Below are 27,815 nucleotides of genomic sequence, written 5' to 3'. Positions count from 1 at the left end.
GCTGTTCCTCTTTCTTGTCTTTTGACTTAAAGGCATAGCAAACTCAGTTCTTATAGTTATCGACATTTAACGTTTATTGATGCTCTGGAGTGCCTCAAGGAAGCTAAACATTGTAGAGGCTAACATCATTTACAGGATAAGGGACAAAATGATTTTCTAAAAGATGGGGTTAAATTGGAAAAGGAAATAAAATGTGTTATGAAAATCAAAGTAAATACACAAAAACAGAGTAATCGAAATATGTCATCACACAAAATTCTCAAGATATCCAAAGGTCCCACACTCTGCTGTAAGCCCCCATTTACACTGTGGCTATTTTTTTCCCTTATTTTCTTTAATGTTTATTTTGTTAGAGAGCAAGTGAGCACGGGCATGAGCGAGCAGGGAGAGGGGCAGAAAGAGAGGTAGAGAATCCCAAGCAGGCTCCATGCTCATAGCACAGAGCTTGATCCCATAAATCTTGAGATCATGACCTGACCTAAAATCAAGAGTCAGGCACTTAACCAGCTGAGGCACCCAGGCACCCCTGGGATGGCTATTCTTGATCTCTACCCCCATTCAAGGCACAGAAATGGAACTTTAGACTTAAGAGTATAGGTCATCTTGGGCCTGGCCTGTATGGTAAAATTGAAGATCCAGGGTTATCAAGCTCAAATCCACAGTACTAAGTCAGACTCCTACAGAAGCTTCTTGGCCTGAATCAGTTCTATTTCCTGAGGGCTATCCGTGGGACACTAATGCTACTGTCATTAATCAGATTCCTACTTAAAAATGTATCTCATTAGGGGCACCTGGGTGGTTCAGTCAGTTAAGCGGTTAAGCATCTGACTTCAGCTCAGGTCATGATCTCACAGTTCCTGAGTTCAAGCCCTGCATCAGGCTCTCTGCTGTCAGCACAGGGCCCACTACAGATCCTGTCTCCCTCTCTGTCTCTGCCCCTCCCATGTTCATGCGTACTCTGTCTCTCTCTCTTTCAAAAATAAACATTAAAAAAAAAAATGTATCTCATTAAAGGCATCAGATTGAATGTCAGAAGTTTTGTAATAATCTTGAAGTCTAGGCCCAATTAGTAGGTGACAGTGGTTGTATCCTCATTCTTACCCTTCTCCCATATAACTCACCCATATTTCAAATAGTGTGTCTTAAGGATTTCACATTGGCAGCATCCTGTCCCTCTCCTTGTCCTACTCTCCTAGTCCAGCCCTCTATCTATCACTTCCCTGTGGTCCATCAGAACTCTTTACCTCAGCTCAGTCCCAAAGCTACAAGAGGGTAGAGTATAACACTAATTATGAAAATGAGGCAAGATGAGTGGGGAATGTGGTAGTCAAATAGATCATAGCCAGGAATATCATCGAAGCCTCAGCTAAGCTTCTTAATGTTGTTTGTTCCAGGGTATGGGATGTAAATACAGGTGAAATGCTGAACACCTTGATTCACCATTGTGAAGCAGTTCTGCACTTACGTTTCAATAATGGCATGATGGTGACCTGTTCCAAAGACCGTTCCATTGCTGTATGGGATATGGCTTCCCCAACTGACATTACCCTCCGGAGGGTGCTAGTCGGACATAGAGCTGCTGTCAACGTTGTAGACTTTGATGACAAGTACATCGTTTCTGCGTCTGGAGATAGGACTATAAAGGTAATGAGGCATCTTTTGATAAGTCTCCAATTTAGAGTAAGGGTGTTCATATGAAAATCCAATCAAGCGAAATTTCATATTTAAACGTCCATATGGAGTAGTTTAATATTTAATTCAGATACTAGTCTGTTTGTAAGAAGGCGATGAATGAGACAAGCGGTGTGAAAATTTTGGTTAGGTATCTTAGTCCTATAGATAATGGTGAGTGTGAGAAGGCCAGGGGTAAACTCAGCTTCTAGAAAATTTGTCTGCAAGACCAGACTAATAACTCCATAAGAATAAATCAGTTGGAGGAATTCTCACGTTATAGCAGCCAGCTACAAATTAGCCCTGTGTTATTGAGAATTAAACTTGTCTTTTTTTTTTTTCTTTTTTTGATTTGGTTTGGTTTGAGAAGTTGACTTCCCCCTATTGGCTCAGTACTCTTTTCTGCTTCCCCAAGACTCCAATTGCCCTAGATTTTACTAGTAAAAGCACCAAATCAACTGCCAAATACTATTTCTGTTTCAGGTATGGAACACAAGTACTTGTGAGTTTGTAAGGACCTTAAATGGACACAAACGTGGCATTGCCTGTTTGCAGTACAGAGATAGGCTGGTGGTGAGTGGCTCGTCTGACAACACTATCAGGTGAGCAGCAGGTGCCTTTACCCAGAAGGGATCACTATTACTCTGCCATTCATTGTTTGCACACGGATCAAACAAATCTTCAAGTGTGTTATGTTTATAATAAAGTGTTTTTCCTTTCTTGTTTTTTTTTTTTTTAAAGATTTTTATTTGTAGAGGTTCCTGAGTGACTCTCAGTTAAGCATCTGACTTCAGCTCATGTCTTAATCTCCTGGTTTGTGAGTTCAAGCCCCACATTGGGCTCTGCACTGTGGTGGTGTGGAGCCTTCTTGAGATTCTCTCTCTCTCTCTCTCTCTCTCTCTCTCTGCCCCTTCCCCACTTGCACTGTCTCTCTCTCTCTGTCTCTCAAAATAAATAAATAAACTTAAAAAAATTTTTTTTTATTTTTACCCCCAATGTGGGGCTCGAACTCACAGCCCAGAGATCAAGAGTCACACGCTCTACCAACTGAGCCAGGCAGACACCCCAAATGTTTTTCCTTCTGTAGCTTCTTATAGGCCAAAAGTTTGCAAAAAAAAAAAAAAAAAAAAAAAAAAAAAATTTTTGTCCTAAGCAGAAAGATAGCATAGCAAAGCCTTTTATTGATGTGTTTCCATTCTATAATAGTTTCATTACCAGATATACTTATTTTAAAGGTACTGCTTGAATGAGGAAGTGGACAAGAGTGATAAGTAAATGGAGGTTGAAGGCCCTCCTCTTTAAGCTCTTCCTATGTACAGTTGAAAAGTCCTAATAAGTAGCAAAAGGCCTTTTTTTCACCAGTGTTCTAACAAAAAAAAGAAAAACTATTTTTTCACTACTAGAAATTGTGCATTTTGTTTTCTTAGCATTATGTAATTATCCATAATTTGAAATTATGAAGAATCCACAGCTTAAAGTACTTTTTTGGTGTTTTCATCTTCACAAAGATGAATGACACAGATATGAATAGAATTTGGAAGATTTATGAATCCTTTTCCGTTCCTTCAAATAGTACTAAGAGAATGAAAAGGCTATTAAAAAAACAACGGATAGAGCTATTGTCACATCTAAGGAAATTGTCCTTTCATTTGCCTTGGTCTCGAAGCATATAATTTTTTAAATTAATATATGAAAGTTTTTGAGAACTTGCTTTTTGTTTCCATTATATGAGAAAGACTGTCCTGGACAGTGGGTAAAAGCAGAGAGTGTCCTTACTAACAGACGTGGACATGCTTTGTGAGAGCAGGATATCACTGATACCCTGCATCTCATTCTTAATAGTGATTTCAGGAAGCATTACTTCTCTTGGCTTGGTTTTGTCCTTCACAGGCACCTGGGGACATTGAATTCATCCTTTTTATGCCTTGGGGACCCTGGTTACAGAATTATGTAAAGCATCGTGCTTTGAAAATATATATTTCATTTGAACTTAAATCATACATTCTTCTGCCTGAGTTATACAGCAGAAAGGAAATAAATTACATTGAAAAGAGTACATTTTTGTATGATTGTTGGTTGATTTTATGTTTGTGGATTTTTTAAAGACATACAAAGTGTATTATTATAACATCCAAAGCTTTAGAAAAGAATACACGAAAGTTCACTCAATTTTCTCTTCCAGATTATGGGACATAGAATGTGGTGCGTGTTTACGAGTGTTGGAAGGCCATGAGGAACTGGTGCGCTGTATTCGATTTGATAACAAGAGGATAGTGAGTGGGGCCTATGATGGGTGAGTTTGCTAACAGGGTTTAAAAAAAAAAAAATGTACATCTTGATCCCTCCTGCCTGAGGATGTTATAGTCTTCCCTTGACTCTAAAAGATTATAAATTTCATGGAAGCGGTCTGATACGATATTTCTTGTGCCTAATCTATATATTCACCTTTGCTTTGTTTAAATAAACTTTTAAAAAGAAAAAGTATTTATTTTGAGAGAGAGAGCAGGGAGGGCAGAGAGAGAGTCCCAAGCAGGCTCTGTACTGTGAGCCTGGAGCCCAACGCAGGGCTTGAACCCACAAACCATGAGATCATGACCTGAGCCAAAATCAAAAGTCAAGACACTTAAGCAGCTGAGCAACCCAGGCACCTCTCTTGTTTACTTTCTTTTCTATTATTTATTATTCTCCTCTTTTCTTTCCTTTTCTTTTCTTGTTTACTTTTCTAAAATGTTCTTCCCAGTCATTTAATTGTACTTGTTTGCTCCTGATTTTCATTAATATAAGTTATTTGGTTATACATTTGTCTGTTTTACTCTATAAAGCAATGAACTGGAAAAATCCCAGTATACCAGGATATGTGTATAAAATAGTGACTTATTAATAAAATTGAAATATTGGAGGCAGTATCTTTGGGGCACAATGTGGTAAGGTCCTGAATTTTTATCTTTTTGAGAAATTCTAAAAGTGCAGCTCTCTTGTCTTCACTTCTCCTAACATTTCAGTTACAACAAGTTTAGTAATCTTTATTTTCTTTGGTCTAATAGCAATGGTACTGGAATCCATTCATGTTGTGAGTGTGTACCATGTCCAGCAGTGGTAAGCACACAGTAAACTCTTAACGAAAGTATATTCACTTAAAAGGCCTCCTTATCATTTCTTCTTGTCAGGGTGCCTAACATGGGGGAGTGGAAGGCTACAGTTCAAATACTGGCAGCTTTTAAGTATCAGAAGCTGACTTACAGCTTGATCTTAGTTTATGAGCTGGCTTTACTGATTAAGACAACTCAAGCTGCAGGAAGCAGAGCTTCCTCTGCTTTGAGTCAGCCGTCACTGTTCTACCCTTGGGAAATTGTTCAGGGTGTGATGACGCATTCCAGCTAGGTTATATTTTCTCATTGCCCCGGTTTTGATCTGTTCCCACCTTTCTTGGGTTTTATCTGTTATTTACCGTGAGAAGGCATAACCATATGTTTGATTTTTAGAAGGGCTAAGCTTTTCTTACTTAAACTATGAGAATTTGCTTATATAAACTCCAGAGTTCAGGGGCGCCTGGGTGGCTCAGTGGGTTAAGCGTCCGACTTTGGCCCAGGTCATGATCTCACAGTTCGTGAGTTCAAGCCTCTCATTGGGCTCTGTGCTGATAGCTCGGAGCCTGGAGCCTGCTTCGGATTCTGTGTCTCCCTCTCTCTCTCTCTGCCCCTCCCTGGCTCACGCTTACTCTCTCTCTGTGTCAAAAATAAAAATAAACTTTAAAAAAAAAATTTAAACTCCAGAGTTCTTCAGTGAGTTCCAGTCCTCTGGTACACGTGACCTGGGCCATTCTCAGAATTGTAGGTTTCTAGGCCTAAATAATCTGTTATATCATTAAGAGGTCTAGTATATAAGATCTCTTCCTGGCCCCAAAATATGGTGTAAATTTACCATTCACTATCTTCAGCTTGGTTAAGGCTAACCTGTTCCTCATTTTTAGGTTAAATTTGTACTTTTTCCCCTGTTGAGACCAATAACCTTGACCCAAGAATGAATGCAAGGACCAAGTCTCCAAAAACAAAAAAGTTTTTGTATATTCTTGTGAACTGCATTTGTCATATAAATTACTTTCACCATACATATTTATTGCCATGACTTTGTGCTGTTCTTCCTGTGGTCCCTTAATTTTGCTTTTAATCAAGATTTTTATCCCATTTTTGATCTTTAGAAAAATTAAAGTGTGGGATCTTGTAGCTGCTTTGGACCCCCGTGCTCCTGCAGGGACGCTGTGTCTACGGACCCTTGTGGTAAGAGCCTTGAGGGGGCTGGGGAACAGGAAGGGGAAGGAATTAAACATTGATGTGCTGTGGAATACAGATCTGGATTTGATAGTTAGACGCTCACAAAACCTACTACTAAGTGGAAAGGCAACCAATACATGACAATAAAATATGTTTATATAGCGCCTTTCATCCAAAAGTGCTTTAGAGACTATATATGGAGAGGAACGTGGCAGCTGTTTAACAGCTGCACAGCAACTCTACACAACAGTTTAGTACAGGAAGTGAATAAGAATTCTGTATCCACCAGAAACAGTAGGGGGTACTTAGGGAGAGAGAACATAATTACTCAAATTGGAACCTGTCCAGAATCTGAGGACCTGCACACCTGTGCCTGCAAAAAGTGCCGTGGGAGCCTGTGTGAGCCCCCGGTCAGCCCCCTAGCTCTGCAGCCTGTTCAAGGCATGCCGCCTCCAGCAACATGAATCCTGTCTTTTTTATTCCTCATATACCCCCTTGCCGTGAACATCTTGACAGTTGAAGAAAGAAGTGACTCAAAAGGAGGAAAGTCACCTTTGAAAGTACTAAATTCTTTATCATGGTGTTCACCAAAGGCCCGGATGAGAAAATGGCCTAAGGTTAAAAGCAGCCGCCATTAGAAAAAGAAGATTAGGTGGGACACCAGGGAGCAGAGAATCTTTTGCACAACTCAGGAAAAAGATGAGAGCTAGCGTTTGAAGCCAGTGTTCTGAATCGTGACTCTCAACATTTGGCAGTCTCTGCTCTGGAGAAGAGAGAGAGACATTTCTTTGTCTTAAGACTTTGTTGGATTTAAAGCTCTTTCTTGCAGCACCAGACCTACTTTGCCTGTGTTTCACACATGTTTTTAAAGTGTGCACTTTCATTCATTTGCAGCTAAACTAAGTCTGGTTTGTTGTGAAGTATAATTTATACACAGCAAGTTTTACCCTTTTTTAGTGTATTTTTTCTGAATTTTGCGGTGGGTAAATACCTCAGTCAAGATCTAAAATATTTCTATCGTCCCAAAAACGATGCCCCCTTCATATCAATCCCCTCTCCTCCACCCCTAGCAACTATTCTTCTGATTTCTTCCTAATAGTTTTGCTATCTTATGAATGTCATATCAAGTAAATCATATAGTATGTAGCTTTTGCATTTGGCTTTTTTCACTTCATTCTAGATTCATTCATGTTGTTGCATGTTTTAGTGCTTTTTTTTTTTGTATTGCTGAGTAGTAGTCCATTGTGTGGATGAGCCAGTTTGTTTAATTGCTCACCAGTTTAAGGACATTTGGAATGCTTCCAGTTTGGGGTGATGCTGACAATATTCCCATACAGATTTTTGTGTATATATACTGTTTTCATTTCTCTTGGGTAAATACCCAGAGAGTAGGAGTGCAATTTCTGGGTCCTATGATAAGTTTGTGTTACATTTACAAGAAACTACCAAGCTGTTTCCCAAAGTGCCATTTTGAGAATTCACAAATGCAAACCATTTTGTATTTCCATTGACTTAGTATGAGAGTCCCATTTTTCCACATCCTTGACCATACTCAGTATTGTCAGTTTTTTTAAGAATTATAGTAGTCTGAGTGGGTGTGTAGTGGTTGTAGTTTTAATTTGCATTTCTATGATAATTAATGGTGTAGAACATCTTCTTATTTGCTTATCTTCTTTTATGAAGTGTCTGTTCAAATCTTGTCCTCATTTATTTATTGAGTTGCCTTATTACGTTTTTAAAAACTGATTTATTGAGATGTAATCAACATACAATACAATGGACATATTTAAAGTGCACAACTTAATAAACTTTGACATAGGTACATACCAGTGAGACCATCCACTTCTGCCAAGATGGTGAACATATCTTCGTGCCCCCTCTGTAATCTCTTCTTCCCATCCCACCCCACTTCCTGCTATTCTAGTCCCCAGGCAGCCACTGATCTGCTTTCTGTCAGTATTGATTTGTGTGCATTTTCTAACTTTTATAAATGAAATCACACAGTATGTATTCTTTTTTGTCTGTTTTCATTAAGCCTAATTACATGTCATTGATTTGTGTCAATAGTTAATTTCTTTTTAAAAATTGCTGAGTAGTACTCCATTGCATGGTTATACCATAATTTCTTTATCCTTTTGCTGGATGATGAAAATGTGGGTTGTTTCCAGTTTGGGGCTATCATAAATAAAGTTTCTATAAACATTTATGTACAATAAAATGAACATATGCTTTGGTTTCTCTAAGGCAACTCATAGGAGCAGAATAGTTAAGTCATATGTTTCATATTTTTAGAAACTGCCAAACTGTTCTCCACGGCAGTTGTATCATGCAGTGGTGCATGAGAGTTCCAGTGACTCCACATCCTCACTAATCCTTAGTACAGTCTTTTTGAATCATTCTAATAGTATGTTGTGGTACGTCATTGTGATTTTAATTTGCACATACCTAATGTTAATAATGTTGAGCATCTTTTCATGCATTTATTTGCCATCTGTATGTCTGCTTTGGTGAAGTATCTGTTTTGAATCCTTTGGTAATTTTTTTTAATTGACTGGTTTTCTTAGTGAGTTTTGAGATTTCTTTTACTTATTCAAGATACAAGTCCTTTAGGAGATACGTGATGCATACATATATTTTCCCAGTCCATGCTTTGTTTTTCATTCTCTTAAAAGTATCTTTTGAAAAACAGAGATTCTTCATTTTTATTAAGTCCAGTGTATCAGCTTTTTCCATTATGGATTGTATTATTTGCAGTTATATCTTAAAAAAAAAATCTTTACCTAATCCAGTGTCACGGAGATCTTCCCCTGTGTTTTCTTCTAAAATTTCTGTAGTTTAGGCTTTACATTTTGGTCTGTGATTCATTTTGAGTTCATTTTTGTAGATGGTACAGATACGGATCGAAGTTCATATCCAGTTGTTCCAGCACTATTTAGGCAATCCTCTGAATCGCCTTTGCAGCTTTATCAAAAATCAATTGACCATATATGTGTGGGTCTACTTATGGACCCTTTCAGTTCCATTGGTCTTTTTTTTGCCAGTATCATACTCTCCTGGTTACTGCAGCTTTTTATTAACTCTTGATGTCAGGTAGTGTAAGTCCTTCAACTTCGCTCCTTTTCAAAATTTTTTGGGTCCTTTGAATTTTCATGTGAATTTTAGAATCTGTTTGCCAATTTCAACAACCAAAAAAAAAGTAAAAGGGCTGAGATTTTCACTTGGGATTGTGATGAATATAGATCAGTTTGGAGAAAATTGACTTCTTAACAACACAGAGTCTTCTGGTCCATGAACACAGTATATCTCTCCATTTGTTTAGGTCTTTAAAAATTTCTCCAACAGTGTTTTTTATACCTTTCAGGGTAAATAAAGGTCTGACACATCTTTTGTCATATTTATCCCTAAGTGTTTTGTAATTTTAATGCCATCATAAATAGTATTTTTTAAAGTTTCGGGAGGTATTTAAAATTTCTCATTTCTAAACTGTTCATTACAAGTATATCAAAATACACTTTTACTTCTTTTATGATCTGTGTGCCTTTCATTTCTCTTTCTTGTTTTGTACTAAGACCTTCAGTACAGTGTCAAAAGAATTGGGAAGTGTAGATGTCCTTATCTTGGGGAAAAGACAGTTGGTCTTTTACCATTGTGTGTGTCTGTGTGTGTGTATACATATATTTATATTTTGTATATGTATCTTGTATATATGTATATATTTTGTATATATGTATATACATACATGTATATATTTGTGGATACCCATTGATTAGGAAGTTTCTTTGTGTTCCTAGATTGCTGAGAGTTTTTATTGGGAATGGATTTTGTATAACTGCTTTTATGTGCATCGAAATGTTAAACCTAATTTTGTATCACTATAGATCCCATGAACATTAAAAGGATAATAATCAGGGACTACCGTGAACAACTCTGTGCCCCCAAATTTGATAACCTAGATGAAATGGACCAATTCCTCGAAAGGTATAATCTTCCACCACTCACATAGGAAGAAATAGACAATCTGAATGGGACTAAACGTATTAAATTTAATCAATAATTAATAATAGAATAATAATTACAAAACAGAAAGCACAGGCCCAGATGGGTTAACTGGTGAATTCTACCAAATTTTTTTTTTTAATTTTTTTTTTCAACGTTTTTTATTTATTTTTGGGACAGAGAGAGACAGAGCATGAACAGGGGAGGGGCAGAGAGAGAGGGAGACACAGAATCAGAAACAGGCTCCAGGCTCCGAGCCATCAGCCCAGAGCCTGACGCGGGGCTCGAACTCACAGACCGCGAGATCGTGACCTGGCTGAAGTCGGACGCTTAACCGACTGCGCCACCCAGGCGCCCCTCTACCAAATTTTTAAGAATGAATTAATACCAATTCTTCACAATCTTTTACAAAAGATAGAAGCAGAGTGAATACTTTGTAACTCCTTCTGTGAGGGCAGCATGACCCTCATACCAAAAACAAACAAAGGTATTACAAGAAAAGTACAGATGAGCCTGTCTCATGAACACAGATGCTCATCTATGAGCTCATTTACTTCTTGTGAAGAATGTAAAATGGTGCAGCCTCTATGGAAGGCAGTATGGGGTTTCTCAAAATATTGAAGATAGCATTACCATATGATCCAGCACTCCCACTTCTGTGTATATATCCAAAAGTATTGAAAGCAGAATCTCACGCATATGCAGTTCATATCAGTATTATTCGCAGTAGCCAAGAGGTGGAAGCAACCCAGGTATTCATCAGCAGATGAATGAATAAACCAATGTAGTGTATATATATGTACAGTAGAATATTATTCAGCCTTAGGATATATTGTCACATGCTACAACATGAATAAAATGTGAGGACGTTATTTCAATTGAAACAAGCCAGTCACAAAAAGACAAAATACTATATTATTGCACTTACATGAAGTATCTACAGGTGATCAAACCCAGAAAGTAGAATGGTGGTTGCCAGGGGTTGGGGGGAGGGGGAAGAGATAGGGAGTTGTTGTTCAATGGGTATAGAGTTTCAGTATTGCAAGATGAAAAAGTTCTGGATGTTGATTGTACAACATTGTGAATGTACTTAACAATACTGAACTACACACTTAACGATAAATAGGTAAGATGGTAAATTTTATGTGGTTTTTACCATAATTCAAAATAAAATATTTTTTTTTATTTTTATTTTTTTAACGTTTATTTACTTTTGAGACAGAGAGAGACAGAGCATGAATTGGGGAGGGTCAGAGAGAGAGAGAGGGAGACACAGAATCCGAAACAGGCTCCAGGCTCTGAGCTGTCAGCACAGAACCCGACGCGGGGCTCGAGCCCACGAACCGTGAGATCATGACCTGAGCCGAAGTCGGACGCTTAACCGACTGAGCCACCCAGGCGCCCCCAAAATAAAATATTTTTTAAAAATGCTAATGTAATGGCAAACACAATTGTATGACTAATATGAGTTTATTAGGCAGGAGTTTTTGGTAATGTCTTAAACTGTTTGCTTAAGATCTAAGTGTAGTCTTGTCACTGTCCTTACATTTAGTGATTTCACAATAAAGAAAATTTCTGTACTTATTTAAAAAGTAGTAGTATAAGCCAATAAAATGAAGTAACTCTTTTAAAAAACCTCATCAAAGTATTAGCAAATTGAATTCAACAGTGTATTAAAAATGTACACTATGACCTAGTGGTATTTATTCCAGGTATACAAAACTGGTTTAATATTTTTTTAAAAATCAACTATTTAATCCATCACATCAAAAAGCTAAAGAAGAAAAATCACGTGGTTATGTCAGTAGATGCAGAAAAGATATTTAGCAGAATCCAGTATCCATTCATGATAAAAATTCTCAACAAACTAGGAATAGAGGGGAACTTCCTCAACTTCATAAAGAAAAATGCAAATTAAAACTCTTATAAAAAACCACTATTCACCTACCAGAATGGCTAAAATTAAATTTTTTTTTTCAACGTTTATTTATTTTTGGGACAGAGAGAGACAGAGCATGAACGGGGGAGGAGCAGAGAGAGAGGGAGACACAGAATCGGAAACAGGCTCCAGGCTCTGAGCTATCAGCCTGGAGCCTGATGCGGGGCTCGAACTCACGGACCGCGAGATCGTGACCTGGTTGAAGTCGGACGCTTAACCGACTGCGCCACCCAGGCGCCCCAAGAATGGCTAAAATTAAAAAGATTGACAGTATCAGTTTGCTGGAAGATGTGGAGCAGCCGGAACTCTGACACACTGCTGGCGGCAGTATAAACTGGCACAACTTTCATAAAACTATTTCCCTGTACCCGCTAAAGCCAAACCTACCTCCTCTGTGGCCCAGCAGCTCTGTCTACCCAGGTGAAATGAGAGCATGTATCCATCAAAAAAACATGGACATAAATGTTCATAATAGCTTTATTAAATAGCCAAAACTAGGTCAGGCCATATGTCCACCACAGGAGAAAAGATAAATTGTAGTGTGTTCAAATAATGAAATGCCAACCAGTAATTTAGAAAACGAACATTCCATGCAGTAACAAAGAGGAATCTTGCACTGTTGAGTAAAAAGATATATGCATTTATATATATATATAATTCACAAACAAAAAAACGAATTGATAATGAAAGCATTGGGGTGAAGGTAGTATTGAATAAGGGCCATGAGAGCACTTAAATTTTCATGAGTTTTGCAAGCCAGTTGACCTCACATGGGTAGCTTGAAATTAGCCACTGTAGGAATTTTTACATCATGAAAATACGCGAATGCTTTTACAAATTGGGGAGAATTTGTTGATAAACCATTTCCCAGCGTGCCTCATATTACTGCTCATCAATCCTTGGCCTCTGACCGTAGAAGGATCCAGCAGATACAGAAAGAGGATAAGGCCAGGTAGGTACTGAGGAATGTTCTCGTTCAGCCTAAACCAAGGAGAGGTAGCAGTGAGAAACCAGCATACTCTTTGACATGGCTCAGCTGTAGTGAATGTAACTTTGTACAAAATCAGCTGACCAATATTTGATTTTTCCGTTGTGCCTTTAATCCAAGTTACTTTTTCTCTGTGTTCTTGAAACAGCTAAATATTAGAGAAAAATATCATCATACCATAGTCTCCTTTTGACATGTTGCTGAATTTGTGTCCTTTTGATTTTGAGTAGTTCAAAAGTTTTTGTTTCTGCTGCTTTAGGAGCATTCTGGAAGAGTTTTCCGACTCCAGTTTGATGAATTCCAGATTGTCAGTAGTTCACATGATGACACAATCCTCATCTGGGACTTCCTAAATGATCCAGCTGCCCAAGCTGAACCCCCCCGCTCCCCTTCTCGAACATACACCTATATCTCCAGATAAATAATCATACAGTGACCTCATACTTGCCCAGGTATGAAAAAGAATTGTGTACATAGCACGGTGGGTAGGAATATTGGCTGTAAGGTGTTGCTAGTTTATAGAGCCTTCTCTCGCCCTTTATCTCTACAATTCCTGTTAAGCAGGTAAAGCCAATAACATGAGACAGGGCTGGGGCTGCATATTGGATGCTGTCTTTCATCAAGGTAGCTAACCTCTCAGTTCTAGGTGATTGTTGAACTAGATCTGGATGGTCCTTATGTTAGTAGAATGAATAATTCCCACCCCAGTTATCTGATAGGATTGTTAAGACAATAAAATGAGATTTGAATCCATTTCAAAACTAAGAGTAATGACCCATAAGCCCATGACTTTGTAGTTCCCATATCAAACCAGTTCCTGTAACAGAGACCCTTTAAACCAAGTAAATAATGTGTGAGTGGAAAATTTTCTTGGTGACATCTTTTGGCTGACTTCTCACAGCTCTGCTTTGTCAGTGTCATTGGATTATAAAAAGTGGCTTTTTTATCGTCATCCCCCCTCCTCATGCCCTCCAAAAAAGAAAAGAACTGTCTTTTGACCTTGCAAGTAGCTCTGCAGTTGGTGAGAACTCTGGGTACTCTCCCACTCGAGTCTGCAACCTTCCTGTGCAGCAGGAGAACATCCTATGTTATGGTATATTCAGATCGCACCCAGTGTCAGGCAGTTCAGATCCATTCATCAGGCTATCATTGGGCTAGGAAAGCTGCACTCCTGGGCAGTGTTGCTGTCGTTATGGTTTCTTATTCCCTATGCCTACCTCACTTCTATGGCAGAAGTACAGATTTAGTACACTTTACTACACATCTTTTCATAGTGGTTCTTCTAAGTGGGGTGGTCCGTGCCCCTGCTGGGCTCACTTCATCGCTCGCTGCTCTCACAGAGGACATGCTGCTTCCTATCCCTCAGCCAAATCACACAGGCAGGCCTAGGTGAGAATCCCTGGGCAAGCAACTTCCAGAGCCTTAGACTCCTTATTGGTAAGATGGGTTGCAATCCCTATCTCACAGAGCTGTTGTGAGGATTGCCTTGATTGAAATGTCATATGTAAAATGCTTAGAGCTTAGCACAGTGCCAAGCATAGAACAAGCCCTCAGTAAGAAGTGGTCATTGTTAGTAATACTATAATTGTCATGTACCTGTCCCCTCCTTTTGCCAAAATTTTCTCTTCATTGGATTGCTGTGGCATTTTGCCACTTAAAATATTCTTCCTGGTTCTCTGATTATGTCTCCTGTCTCCCCTCACCCCTAAAACACAGACATCACCGAAGAGTGTGTCTCGGGCTTTTCTTACTTTTTGAAGCTTCCTGTTTTGGTTGCCTTTTCTCAGCTCTCATCTCAATGTAGATGACTCTCAAACTTATATCTCTAGTCCCAACCTCTGTCTTAATCTCCATGCCACATTACCAGCCACCACCTACGCATCTGGCCTTGAAGGTACCAGAAGCCCATCCAATGCACATTTCTAACAATCAGACTTTCATCTGTTCTGCTGGGGCCCTCCAGCCAAGTGGCCAGACAGCTTCACCCAGCTGCCCCACTCATGCTGGTGGCACAGCTGTGCTTCTGGCCACTCGGGGCCAGAACCTCAGAGCCAGCCTCATCTACTGCACCATTACAGGGAGCGGGTGAGAGCTTGATGATATACCCACCAGAGTCACTCTTAATCTCAAGGCATCAGAGTTACCCTGCACGAGCGCTGGGGCCCTGGGCATGTCAGTGAGCCCCACCATGTCACCAGGCAGGCTACGTAGCCTTTGACAGAAGCTCCTGCTTGGCATGGGCAGAGAGCAGGTGTTAGGAAGGACCTCTGAGCCTTTCTCCCAATTGACAGCTGAGTTAATATTCTTCTCTCTCAGAGCAAGTGAGAAACGTAGGGAAAGGGACTAATGACTCTGTGCTCTGTTTTCACACAGGACTCATTAAAGTTGCGGTATTTAACATATCTGCCAATACCAGGATGAGCAACAACAGTAACAATCAAACTACTACCCACTTCCCCGGACTAGCCGAGGAACGGGGATTTGAGACTCCTGTTGGGACACAGTTGGTCTGCAGTCGACCCAGGATGGTCTACTCAGCACAGCTGACTGCTTCCGTGCTGCTATCAGAAGATGTCTTTTATCTTTTGTGAATGATTGGAACTTTTAAACCTCACCTCACCTCCCTCCTCCTTTCCTCTCTGCACCTGTTTTTCCTCATTTGGTTCCAGACAAAGATGACTTATAAATATATTTAGTGTTTTGCCAGAATCTCTCTTGCCTTGCCGTTAAGCAGAAGAACTAGTTTCCCTATATAGCCTTCTGGGAGACCAACTTCTAGGGGACAGGGGATACAACTTCAAGCCAGACAGCACCCAGTTTCTCCCTGTGAACTGCAGGAATGCCCAGCACCTGGCAGGATCAGCCCAGCCCCACTGTGCTTAAGAGGAGACAGCTGTCTTACGGCCTTTGGGGCAAGAAAGAAAGAGAGAAAACGAGAATCCACACTGGAAGATCTGGGCCTCTTTCCTTTCATCTCTTTCTCTGTTTCTGTCCCTCGTCCCCTCCTCCCCCGCCCCCCTTCAGCCTTTTTCTGCGCCACCTGAGAAGAAAGAGTATGAAGAGAGTAATCTCAGTTAACATGAGGCAAATCAGCGAGAAAATGCCACACCTGGAAGAGCTAAATGCTGTTCGGTCAAAATTTCAAACCCAAGCTTTTGCTGCAGATGACCCCATGTGGCAGCAGTGGGTTCTTAGAAGGTACCCCCATCGTATTTGCAACTCTTCTCTCTTCTTCTAACACCACCCCCCTCCAAAAACGGTGTGGGGTGGGGGGGCAGAAATTGCCTGGGCTCCATCAATGGCTGCCTCTTTTCTGGACTCAGCAGTCTCCTCGATTCCATGTAGAGTGTGGAAAGGAGTTGCTGATTGCATTTCCTCTCATTAACAATTAGATGTGTAATAAAAAGCATTGTACTTCATCTTAAATCACTGGTAAGGCTCAGCCTAAAGAAAGGTTTGAAATGGCCGGAGCCAGTTGCTGGGTGCATTCTGCATAATGGCTCACATCTCTGATTTGCTCATCAGGGTCTGTGAGCACCCAGCGCCGATATCTTTGCCAAGATCACGATCAAAGCAGCTGAAGAAGTGGTCAGGGTTAAAAGTGGATTTCTTTCTCATTTAGAACAGTAAATATCATCTCTCAAAAAGCAAGCTAATCATCTCAACCTTGCACTGTAGAACCTTCTTCACGCATTTCCCAAATCCCATATTTACAAAAGGGCAGAGTTGCCAAAAAGAGGATCAGGGTGAAGTTTGGCACACAGGGTTTACTAACGGGGCAGACACTGCCTTCTCTTTCCTTTTCTTCCTCCTCCGGCCTTATTTAACTCTCCACTCTCCCCAACCAATAAAATTTCTCTGGATGTTGGTAAGCAACATAAACAAATGGACCTCAGCAAGAGCCAGGCCAACCTGGCCAGTTGAAAGGCAGCTGTATGGGCATCAGGTGCAGGGCACATGTGCCACCCCAACCTGGGAACACAGGGTATACTATCAGCATGTGCCCAGCGTGTTTCCCAGGGCGGGCATGGAGCTGCCCCAGCCATCTTGTGTGGCATGGGCGCACACATCACAGGCCCAGTGCCACACCGCCGTCTCTAGTTTCCCTTGGAAGCTGAGCAGTCAGGCCTGTCGTTTCTGTTCCTAATCAAAGCAGTTGAGTAAAAACCCCTTTTAAACCAGCTGCTGTAGAAACATCAGAACAGGAGGCAGTTGCAGGTGACCTCAAAGCCAGACCACTTTTAGTTTAACAAAGGGAAGAGGAAGAGAAAGCCATGTTCACTCTTCCCTCCTGATTTGACTGAATGTTGTTATTACATATTGGGAGGCAAGTTATGTATATGCATTTTCCCTTTCTGACTTCATGAGTGCTTTTAAGCTTTTGGTTCCAGGTTATATTCAGAAACTACTTCCCAGTGTAATATGTCCTTGCCTGGGAAATACTTTCTGAGTATAATTCCCTTCCCAGCTACCCAAATGCTACAGAGAAATGTTTTCTATTTAGCCATCATCAGAGTTCCTTGTCTGTTGTGTTGACTTTTTGGCTTTTTGCTTGGTTAAGGATTTTGCTACAGGTGAGGCAGAGAGCCATCAGCCCCGAATAACACACAGGTCAGGCATTAAAGAGGCATGGATTTCAAGCTGTTTGAAAATATTGTCCAATAGCCATAACTTTACTAGCCCTTCTATTATATGCTGCTGTTTAAACGTGGGAGCTGTTGAATATTCATTGGTGCCCGGGGTTTTGCTCTCCCATCTAGGTTCACTTTAAGGTAGATTGTTTCTTAGATTGTTTTGAGGCTTGTCCAGTACATCATAAATGAGATCGAGAGTGGACCCTGCAGTCTGGAGCCATTAGCTCCATCGAGGATATTCTCCAAGTTGTCCTCTGCTGCTGATGGAAATGGGAATGAAGTGAAGTGGTCTGAAAAACTGAGTCAGTCACATTTCTCAGCTCTGGGGGTCATTTACCAGTTCATTGTAGAAGAAATAATCAGGTAAGTAGAAGTTCATTTCCAGAGAAGGTAAACCCCACTTACCATCTCTGCATGATTTCAGTGGGAATTGATTATCACTAATCCCCAACTGGGCTAGAATAAATGTAAAGTTTGACCTTTTTAAAAAGAAAAGAGAAACAAAGAAAGTCTCAACACATTGAAAGGAATGGTAGAAAAGGAGCTAAGGAGTCTCTTGACTCAGAAACGCCATGTCTCCATTGTAGCTTAGTCTCTTCTCACTAAAATTCCAGCATGGGCCTGAAAGAACTGTTTCATAAAGATGGGAGGAAGCCCCTTCAAAGGCGGGCACACAAGGAGCGAGTGCACGCACCTGCACCCAGGAGCTCTCTGGGCACGTGGGAGCTCTCCAGTCACACTGGGGCTGCTTGGACAAAACCAGCATGCCTTGCTGCACGTGTGTGTATTTTCACTGCTGAGAACATCCTTTTCCTTTGTTCTGTGCAATTTGAAAGTGGACATGGATTGTGAATGGGAGGCGTTTTACACTTGTCCCTTGGCAAGATTTTTTCTGGTGACTCTTCACCAGAAACTTCAGAGACAGGACTCTCTGAACTCTATTGACATGTAATAAAGTCTGGCCCTCATAACTTGCTTCTGAACTAGAAAAAACCCTGGGACCCCTAAATCATTCTGTTTTCTGCTTGAGTAAGAAAAATCCTTTTTATTTTTCTTTTGTAAAGTCATAAGCTGAAGAGAAGAAAATATGCACTCTTCTCCCCTGCTGCCTTCTGGTACCCATTGGTCAGAGCAGCTATGGTTGGTCTACTCTTTACTTAGCACTTGATTGTACATGGAAACCAAGGACTTGGGGTGGAGGGGGGTGGATATTGGAAATAATTAGGGTGGTTTTTTCTCCTTCCTAAAAGTAGATTAGATACCTCGGTATTGTTGACCTTCTTGGCATCTTCCATTTACTTTAGATGGTAATACCTTCCTGCCTGAAGTGCAAGCCATCCAACCCAGAATAGTGCAGGCCTGAGAGCCTAGGCTGCAAGCTTAACTCTGGAGGAATCCAAAAGTACTTCCTGGCGGAAAAGGGGATGCTTAGATACCCACCACCTGTGACCATCATGCTCTTTGATGATCAGGTTTACCCTATCACTTTAATCCACATTTCCGATCTCCTTCCCTATTTGGATGAGTTGGACAGACTTTCCGAGAACTGGACAACATGAAAAGGTGCCCTTGCTTCTCTTTGCCTTCCTCTTTTCTCTCCTAGAATAACTCTCGCTTGTAACAAGCACACCCAAAGCCTGCAGGCTGAGTTAATCTCCCTGGGCTGATCACTGACCGAGCAGAGCCTCTTACTTTACCATTGTCTCAACATAATCAGTGCCAGAAAGATAGCCGTCTCCAGGGTAATAAAGCTGAGTTTTGCTTCTTGCTGTTTTTATCTGTACTTCATTTGTGACTTCAGAATCCTTGGAACTGAGGAGAGAAACCAAAAAAGCACGATTATGGCTGCCTGATTTCCAGTGGAACTTCCCGGAAACCTCTTCTGTTGGAAGTTGAATACCTATGATCTAAAATTTCCTGGAGAAATTTAGAAAATTAGATGACCTCTAAAAGATGTGCTCTCCAGCCCACCCAGCTGGCTCTCTCAGCTCCTGGTTGTCTATGTGTGTATTTAAGGATCAGTGCAGTAAATGGCATTATAAAGCGTCCCTTCCCCTCTATCCTTTTCTCCTCTTGGACACTGAAGGAAAAGACCAACAAGGAGGGTTAGACCTTTGGGTACCAAGGAAACTAACACCTTCCCAAATCACTCAAGCCCATTCAGACTGTTCTGAGGGATGTTCGTTGGACTTCAGCTATGGGGCAGGCCTGCCTGACAAATGTGAGCTTCCCTGAGAGCTTTTGATTGGCTCAGCCCTCTGTTCTCTAGACTCCTAAGTACTGACTGCTTTGACTTCTGTGGTTATGTTATCGTGATATGTAGTCAAGGTACCAATATGTTCACAACCTAGGATCATGGTAAAATAGTGTGTTCTGGTTTTTTTTTTTTTTTTTAACTGTTCAGAAAAAAAAAAGTAACTTAAATTACAAATATAAGATTAAAGTGAGTTTTCTAAGTGTCTTGTCTCTTTGCCCCAACATCAAGAGGACAATGAGTTTCGATATACAAATTGAGGGCATGCACAGATACCTTTTAAGATAATCTGATGTGAGAAAACAACATTTAGAGAAGTCAGGGCCAAATGGTGTGAATAATTATGGGACCCCTGGCAGACAGTGTTCCAAAGTGATACCTAATTTGGGAACTGGTCACCATGGCCTCAGCCTGCCCCATCCCAGCCTGAGCCTAGAACTTAGGTTTTCCTCTGCCTCCTTAGTGGGTGAGAGGACAGGTTTCCCCTGCATCCCCTTCAGTCAGTTTCAGGAGAGGTGAGCTCACATTCAGGAGCAATTTCCAGAGAAACTCCCAACAAACTACAAAAATGAAGGGAGTGGGGCAGAGTGCTTGGCTGTCTCAGTCGGTAGACGATGCAACTCTTGTTCTTGGGGTTTTAAGTTCAGGCCCCACGTTGGGTTTAGAGATTACTTAAAATCTAAAAAAAAATTTTTTTTTGAGAGAGCGTGTACATGAGGAGGGAGAGAAGAGGAAGAGAGACAATCCCAAGCAGGCTCAGCACCACCCAGCACAGAGCCCAACATGGGACACGATCTCACGACCGGAAGCATTGGCCATCTGGGGCAAAACTGCTTCTCCAGGTGAACCCATCCCTTTCTCTCCTTAAACAAAACCTCGGGGGGAGAAAAAGAAAATCTTGGGAGAAGGGTACAAGGTTATAAGCATGATGGACTCTACTCCCTCTTGCTTTACATTTGGGAGCTTTTAGAGGTCGTCCTCCTCCCTGTTTGACTAGACTCCTTGGATCTGTCAGCCTGTGATCTCAGTGCTTATACCTAGACTGAGACTGTGCTCCTGAGAGCTCTCTCAGACTGTTAGATATCAGGGCCCCAAGTGCAGAACTACACTGCTAGAACTGGAGACCTGTCAGAGCCGCAGGTGCACCGGCATTTTGCAGGCGGGGAACCTGAGCAGCAAAAAGGGGGCCTCCTCACATTGCCTGAGACCACACTTGAGTTTCCTGCCAAACTACTAAGGACAGGGAGGGAGGAGCCCACAGAGACCAGGCCACTGGTCAGTTGTAACCAGCTAGGCTCCTGAGCCCAAAAGTGAGCAGAGGCTGGGCCTGGATTTTATGGGTCTCACCTTCAAACCAGTGTCAAGAAGGTTGGGGTCTTGTAGGGCATGCCCTTGGAAGACTCAGCGCTGAAGTCACTGTGTCCTAGAGCGAGACTGGGCTTGGAATCCCTCTCCCTTTGAAACCTAGAGCTGCCCCACCATCAGCAATGACTAAGGGAGGAGACCTCTCTTCCCCCTGATTGGCTCTTGCCACTTAAGAGCATTTTATTAGGCTGCTAATTAAAGGCACTTCGTTAGCAGCGGGAGAGGCCGGGTGGGTGCCTGGTGAGATGGAGCTGAAGCCAGGAGAAATTGTTTTCCTCCCCCCGTGGAAGCGGAGCCTCTCAGGGAACCCTCTCAGTCCCCCAACGTTTCCTGCTGCGCCTGCCACACCCCTTGCTTTCAATTAGCAGCTCTGAGGGGAGTGAGGTCATTACCAAGCCCAGGTGGAGAGCTTCCCCTGCCTAAGGACACATGAGGCCCTCAGGTACTGTGCCAGTCTGTCCGGGCACCTTGTTTGGAGTGAGCCAGGGAAGGAGAGGCTAGGCCGCCCCAGGGCTTGTGTTCTCCCCAGTAACGAAAGGCCCACACCAAGGCTATTGCTAGTGGTCACCTGGTGAACAGGATGACCGGTAGCTTGGTCACATGGTGTGAGTCTCCACGCCCCCTTCCTCACCAAAGGCTCACTATGTTATTAGCAAGTGTAACCTTCCTACCGGTCACTTTGCAGGAGCTGCACCCACATAGACCCAGAGTGGGTCCGGGACGAGGAAGGGCTGATGGGTTTACAATCCCAGCCACACAGACCCTGAGAGGACTCTAGTCCTGAGCTCATCACACAGCTGAGGCACTTCCCCTGCGTGGTCCAAGTGAGCCTAGGCAAGCCCTCCAGCCTGGCTCTGACTTGGCACATGGGGGCTGGCATGCAGGGTCAAAGTTAGCCCCTCTCCAGAACCCTCCCTGTCCCGTCTTGCTGCCCTCTTCACCCCCTCACTTAACTGCAGAATTAGCACCAGCCCAGACTGGGAGGGCAGATTTATGGCTAGGCCTGCCTCCCTCCATTTAACCCAAGGCCGGCCCTGGCTCCAGACACTAAATTAGATTTTTGACAATTAGAGAGACTAATGGGCACATAGCCATCCCCAGAGCCAGATATCCAGCAAGGCCGTCCTTTAATATCCACCACTGCCCAGCCAGCTCCTCCTGGCCGACCTCCTCTCTTCCCAGGTGGGCATTTCTCTCCCAGGCCCTGTACCCCTCTGCCCCGGGCTCTGCGTGCACCACTGAGGTTCCTCTGGTTCCTTCTCCCTTGATTTTCTTACCCCTCCCTCCTTCCCACCACTTGCCCCGTGCCAGCTCTGTTCTGGGGCTCTGTCCCTCCCATCTCTCCATCTCCGCTTTCACCAGGGCCCATCCCTCTGCAATCTTTCCATCTGTGCCTAGCGGACTGCAAGCCCCTTGAGGGCAGGTGTTTGTGCCCTATCCGTATCCTACATGCTCAGCCACCAGTGGGTGCTTAGTAAATGTTTCCTGAACCTGCCTCCCGCCCTCCTCCCCCTGAGCCCCTAGACCTCCAAGGCCACCCACCCTGCCCTCCTGGCCCCAGTCCCAGCCCTGCTTCTGGCCCGGCTCTGCCCCAGCGCAGGCTGGAGCCCCCTTCCCTGCCGCCCCTCAGCTCTGGCCAGTCTTGGGCTGGGCGGGTAATGAGATTGCAGTAAGTGGTGTTGGGGGGGGAAGCTGCTCACATTCACTCAGGCAGACTCATAGCTCTGTCAGGCTGATTGGTCCTGAGTGGAGATGCAAACGGCCCCCCACGGACACGCTGAGATTGGTTATAAAATTACAAGCATTTGTTCTGCTGTCAGTGGCCTTCCCTCCCTCCCCTCTGCCTGCCTGCCTGGGCTCCTCCTTGCCTGCCCTCCCAGCCCTATCTCCCCTGGGGTCAGCCCACACACCCTGAGGGACCCTGGCCAGGGGCCACCACAGCAGATGAGGCTGAGGCCACCAAGCTCCCCATCTAGGCAGGCCTTCTTGCCTTGACCCCAGGATGGTCAAGCTCAGGCTGGCCCCAGAGTGACCTGATCCTGTGCTCAATGTTTCCTATTCCCTGAGAGTGCGGATGGGGGCCCAGGGCAAATAGGCCTTGGAATCCAGATGCTCAGACCCCAAGTATGGGAAGACGTCCTGAGGCCAGGCATCCCAGACAGCTGGTGCCCACAACTCCTGAGGTGGCCCTGAGTAAGGGTAGGGGGTGTGTGGAGGGGGTAGTTGGAGGCCTTCCCTCCTGAAGATCACTGGGAGGAATCCACCTCCTTTCCCTTCGTGTGGCCAGTCCCCTGCCCGGTATCCTGACCCCATATAAGGACAGATCAGTCCTCAGGATAGTACCCCCCCACACACACACCCCAGTCCCTGATACCTGGGACAGACCTAAGATCCAGTATGGCCCACTAGATCCCCCAGTGTTGTTACCCTATACAGGGTGAGTCCTCTTGGCCTGGCCCCTGCACTCACCCTCTAGGGCCAAGGATCAATGACCATGAGCCCAATTACTCCCCAAGCTGGTATGCCTTGAAATTCTATTTTGTGCTCTGGTGATACTTCCAGAGAGATACCTGCTCCTCACTGGCCTTGCTCACTTACCTGCCCAGTCCCTCTCATGCCTCTTCCACCCTCCATCCTCCAATAACCTTGGCTTCCTTCCACCCTCAATCCTCCAACAAGGCCCCAGCCCCTGGCCCTTGCCTGGCCCCTCAGGGCCTCAGTATCTGCCTTCCTGTCTGTCACTATCCTGTCAGGAGGCATCAGGACATCCTATAGCCAGCTACGGGGTGCTGCAGAGGGGGATGGTTCCCTAGCTTGGACGAGGGAGATTTTCGGGGCAATGTGTCCTGGCTGCCGGCTACAAGGTGCCTTCCTGCCATCCGTCATTCATTCTCAGCCCGGAATGTATTTGCTGTAATTACATCTTTAATTAGGGTGGTGACGGCTCATTGTTCACCAACAATGATGGATCAGATCCTCCTGCTTGCCATCCTCCCTCTGTCCAGCACCATCCAGGTCAGCTCTCCCCCAGCTCAGGTGGGGAAGAATGCAAGAACTTGCTCTCATCTCACTGAGGCCCGTGAGCTCCATTCCAGTAGTGATTATGTCCTTTTAGACCCCTGGGGATTCCCAAAGGACTGCTTAGACTCTGATCCCTCCACCCAGGGCTCTCTTCAAAAAGGCAATGCCACCGGGTGTCTCCTTGGTCCAAACTGGCCAGGGAGGAGGTGCTCTGTTGCCCCTCTCCATCCCCAGGCTGGGCCCTGAGCCACCCATTCCTCATCCACATTCTGGCAAGCACAGAAAACCTTCCAACTCTAAGCTGTGGGACATGGGTGGGCATTCCTATCTCCAAGCTCTCCTGTGCATTAACCAGGTCTCCAACCAAGGCCTCCACTGCCACACGCTTACACTCACCAAGACCATAGGTTCAGGCCCAAGTCTGCACATGGTGGGTGTTCGATGACTCAAATGAATGGATCAGTGAGGGGAGATGTGTTCTGGGAGGATGGGGCCTAGAGATCCTCATTGGAGGCCATGGGCTGCTTGAAGCCCAGGCTTCACAGAGGGGCCAGGATGGGCAGTTAAGGCCCAGGACTCTTGAGGAGGCCTTGTGGGGGTAAGAACCCTAATCTGGGTTAAAATTCCAGCCTGGCACCTTCTGGCTATTCTATGACATTGGGTGAGTTCCCTAACCTATGTCTCAGTTCACTCTATAAAATGGAGATAAAAGCAGTGCCCTATTTCATAAGATGGCTGCAGTTTCATTGAGATACTGCACATAGAGTCCAGGCTAAGGAGGTAGCAGCTGCAGAGAACTCATTTCTGTTGTGGCACCAGGAGCTAGGAGGTAACCTCCATCTTGGTTTGGGGAAGGCCTCTCCCACTCCAGGCACTGTTGTGGGCACAGTGAGCAGGGCTGAGATAGGGTTGGTGTAAGGCGCACAGTAGTTGCTCAGGACGTGCTTGCTGATACAAATTGGCCGACCTCCTTTCAGAACTACAGGGCCTTTCCCCAGTGTGGTCAGAATCTGGTCAGAGTAGGGGTCCTGCTGAGGGAGGCCACCGTGCCCTGGCCTGATCCAGAAGGAGGGGCTGGAAGGGAGATCCTGGGGGCCTAGAAGGGGAGCCTAACCTGTACCTTATCTTTAACAGTGCTGAGCTTCAGGGAGGGGAGAGGAGGGAGGGGAGACAGATGGAATCCACCCTCTGCCCCTTCTACCTTCCAGCTCTAAAATTCTATGACTTCCCTCCCTCCGTGGGGCCTTGTCTTCTTCCACAGAGCCTCCCTACTCCCAGGGGTGGCCCCCTCTGCAGTCCCTCTTCCCCAGTGACCCTCTCCACCCTGTAGGGACCCCCCCCCCCAGGCTAACTCCAAGGCACAGGCAGGAACGATGAGCCGTACCTAGCGGTAAGTATGCGCAACATTACATATGTATATTGGAGAGTAAATAACCCCAAAAAGCGCCTTGTAAATAGACTCCGAGTTTATCCTTTATTAATGAGGCACCGAGTGCCCTGCTGTTTTAGAGCAGCGAGACTTTCATAATATCAAAACCTAAATTACACTTGCGTCTCTCATCCCAGAGACGAGCATCTTTAGGCTCTGTTTGCAGAGTGAGTAAGCAGGGATCCCTCCCTGCCTGCCTGGAATTTGTTGACACCTTTCTCCTGGTTGGAGGGAGGGTGGATGATGTGCACCCACACTGGAGTCCTCAGAGGGCTCTGTGTCTGAGGCTTCGGGGTCCAGTGGGTGAGGGCCACCAGGAATGCCGGCCTTCATTCTGTGTACAGAGTTTACAAGATCGAGGGGTAGCCTCAGGCTCTGGGGTTCAGAGGCCTGGGATGAGGCAGTGGACACTTACGGGCAGGCCCCGTGGCCAACTTACTCCCCGTCTCTCAGCTTCAGTTTCCCCGTGTGTAAAATGGGGACAGCATCTTCTTCATAGGCTGGTTGTGAGGAGTCAGTTAATGGGTCAGAGGTGGGGGCCCGTGCATAGTAGGTGCTTGGTAAATGTGAGCTGTGGTAGTGGTGATGTAGACCCAATTCGCTCCCTTCTTTAGAAGAGGACACCATTGTCTCCTCTTCATTTCCTGGATCGGACCACGTGTGGGGCCACAGAGCTCCAGCCGCATCCTGGCACCAAGGGCCTGTGCTGAGAGGGCATACCAGGGTCACCCCAGCATGATCAAGATGTGACCTGCCATTGCCCCCCAGCCCTGAGCTCAGCCGGGGCAAGGAGCCTGCACCGTCTTGGCCCCTGTGGTGGCCCAGGTCCAAGGCCCCTCTCAGGCCGCTTGGGGATTGTGCCCACCAGATGCCAGGCCTGAGCCAAGCCAGGCTAGGTCGGCAGGTGGACAGGCAGGCGCTGTGTGGGCAGGATTTACTGCCTGGCCGGCCAGGCTCCTGGTGCTCTGGTGGGCGTCATGTCGAATCTGTCCCATTATATGGACAGTTGAGTTTAATAGTCATTGTGTGCTTGCTCAGAGCCCAGCAAACATCGCGGGGCGACACCCCCTCCATGCGAGCCGCCCGTTCCCCAGCCACACGGCCCATCCGTACAGTAAATTAAAAATATGAATCACTTCTCCCCACTGCCTCCCCAAACGCTCATCTTGTCAGCCTCTATGTTGCCTTCATTTGTATTACCTTAATTTAATGTTAATTATGGTCTTCATTTACAAGGAACAAGCGAGCCCTGCTCTGCCAGGGGACCTTGCCCCCACCCTCTCCCCCTCAGCCCAGGAGGGAGAGGCTGGGGGAGAAGGGGAATTTGGGGGGCTACAAAAGAGTGAAGAAAGGAGTTAGGGGGGTGGGTGGGAGATGAGATCGGGTCCATCAGTGGCTGGTGGCCACTCAGGGAGGGACTAGGAAGACTCCCCACCTCCACATATCCTGTCTTCAATCATTTATTCATTCAACAGCTATTTATTGAGCACCTAATATGTGCCAGACAACTAGGGACTAGCAAGATTGGGAAGGAGATGTTTCCCTCCCTGATAAGGGCTAATGGCGTCCCCTACACCATCCTGAAGTGAATATGCCAAAAGGCAGCATCAGGAACACATCATCCATGCCCCAGGTGAGCTGGTACCTGAGCCAGCCAGGGGGCATAGGATATGGGCAAGAGATGTTCTCGCCCTTCCAAACTCACCTCTTGGCTACCAGTGCCATGCCTACCCCAAACTGCTTCGCACCCTTTTCAGACAGGAAGTTCTTTCTGGAGTCTTTCCTGAATCCCTCTTGCTGCAAATCAGCCTAGGCTCAGAGCCTGAGTAGAGCCAGGAGTGGAAGGGTGTCTCCCCGGCCACACTGTCTCTGGAGGGTTGGAAGGAAAGCATCATGAGGACCACCACCCATCATCCCACCAGCCACCATCCCACCACCAAACATCACCTCCACCACCCCAGGACCCCCACCATCCAGCCCCGCAGACTTGTCCAAAGTCCTTGGGTCTGAGAAGTCTGGGAGGCCTCAGAGCAACCATGTGGCTGTCCCTGCACTGCCACACTCTGTCAATAGGACACACGGTCACACACAAGCCTGTAGAGCCTGCAAGGGGCTCAGTAAATGTTGGTGGCTGATGTCACACATGTGCACACAGGGAGCTGGCAGAGGGCCACCTGCACTCAAGCTGCCATTAACCACGAACCAGCCCCTCCCCCCAGCACATGTCTCCTCAACTGGGGAAGAGGA

At 44.7% G+C, this 27,815-nt stretch overlaps 1 protein-coding gene across 3 annotated transcripts in view; it reads left to right on the top strand.

The window, feature by feature from the left end:
• Positions 1–19,116, top strand: part of BTRC (beta-transducin repeat containing E3 ubiquitin protein ligase) — a 181,696-nt gene extending 162,580 nt beyond the window's left edge. For all 3 annotated transcript variants that reach the window (XM_030334518.1, XM_030334517.1, XM_030334516.1), the window contains 6 exons: positions 1,395–1,644; positions 2,155–2,273; positions 3,854–3,964; positions 5,870–5,948; positions 13,125–13,317; positions 15,239–19,116. In XM_030334518.1, the coding sequence (XP_030190378.1) occupies positions 1,395–1,644; positions 2,155–2,273; positions 3,854–3,964; positions 5,870–5,948; positions 13,125–13,286 (721 nt within the window). In that variant the 3' untranslated portion in view covers positions 13,287–13,317; positions 15,239–19,116. The remainder of the gene's footprint in view (positions 1–1,394; positions 1,645–2,154; positions 2,274–3,853; positions 3,965–5,869; positions 5,949–13,124; positions 13,318–15,238) is intronic.
• The last annotated feature ends 8,699 nt before the right edge of the window (positions 19,117–27,815 follow it).

Source organism: Lynx canadensis, chromosome D2, assembly GCF_007474595.2.
Source record: "Lynx canadensis isolate LIC74 chromosome D2, mLynCan4.pri.v2, whole genome shotgun sequence".
Taxonomy (NCBI): Eukaryota; Metazoa; Chordata; class Mammalia; order Carnivora; family Felidae; genus Lynx; species Lynx canadensis.
This window is presented reverse-complemented; position numbering and strand designations above follow the sequence as displayed.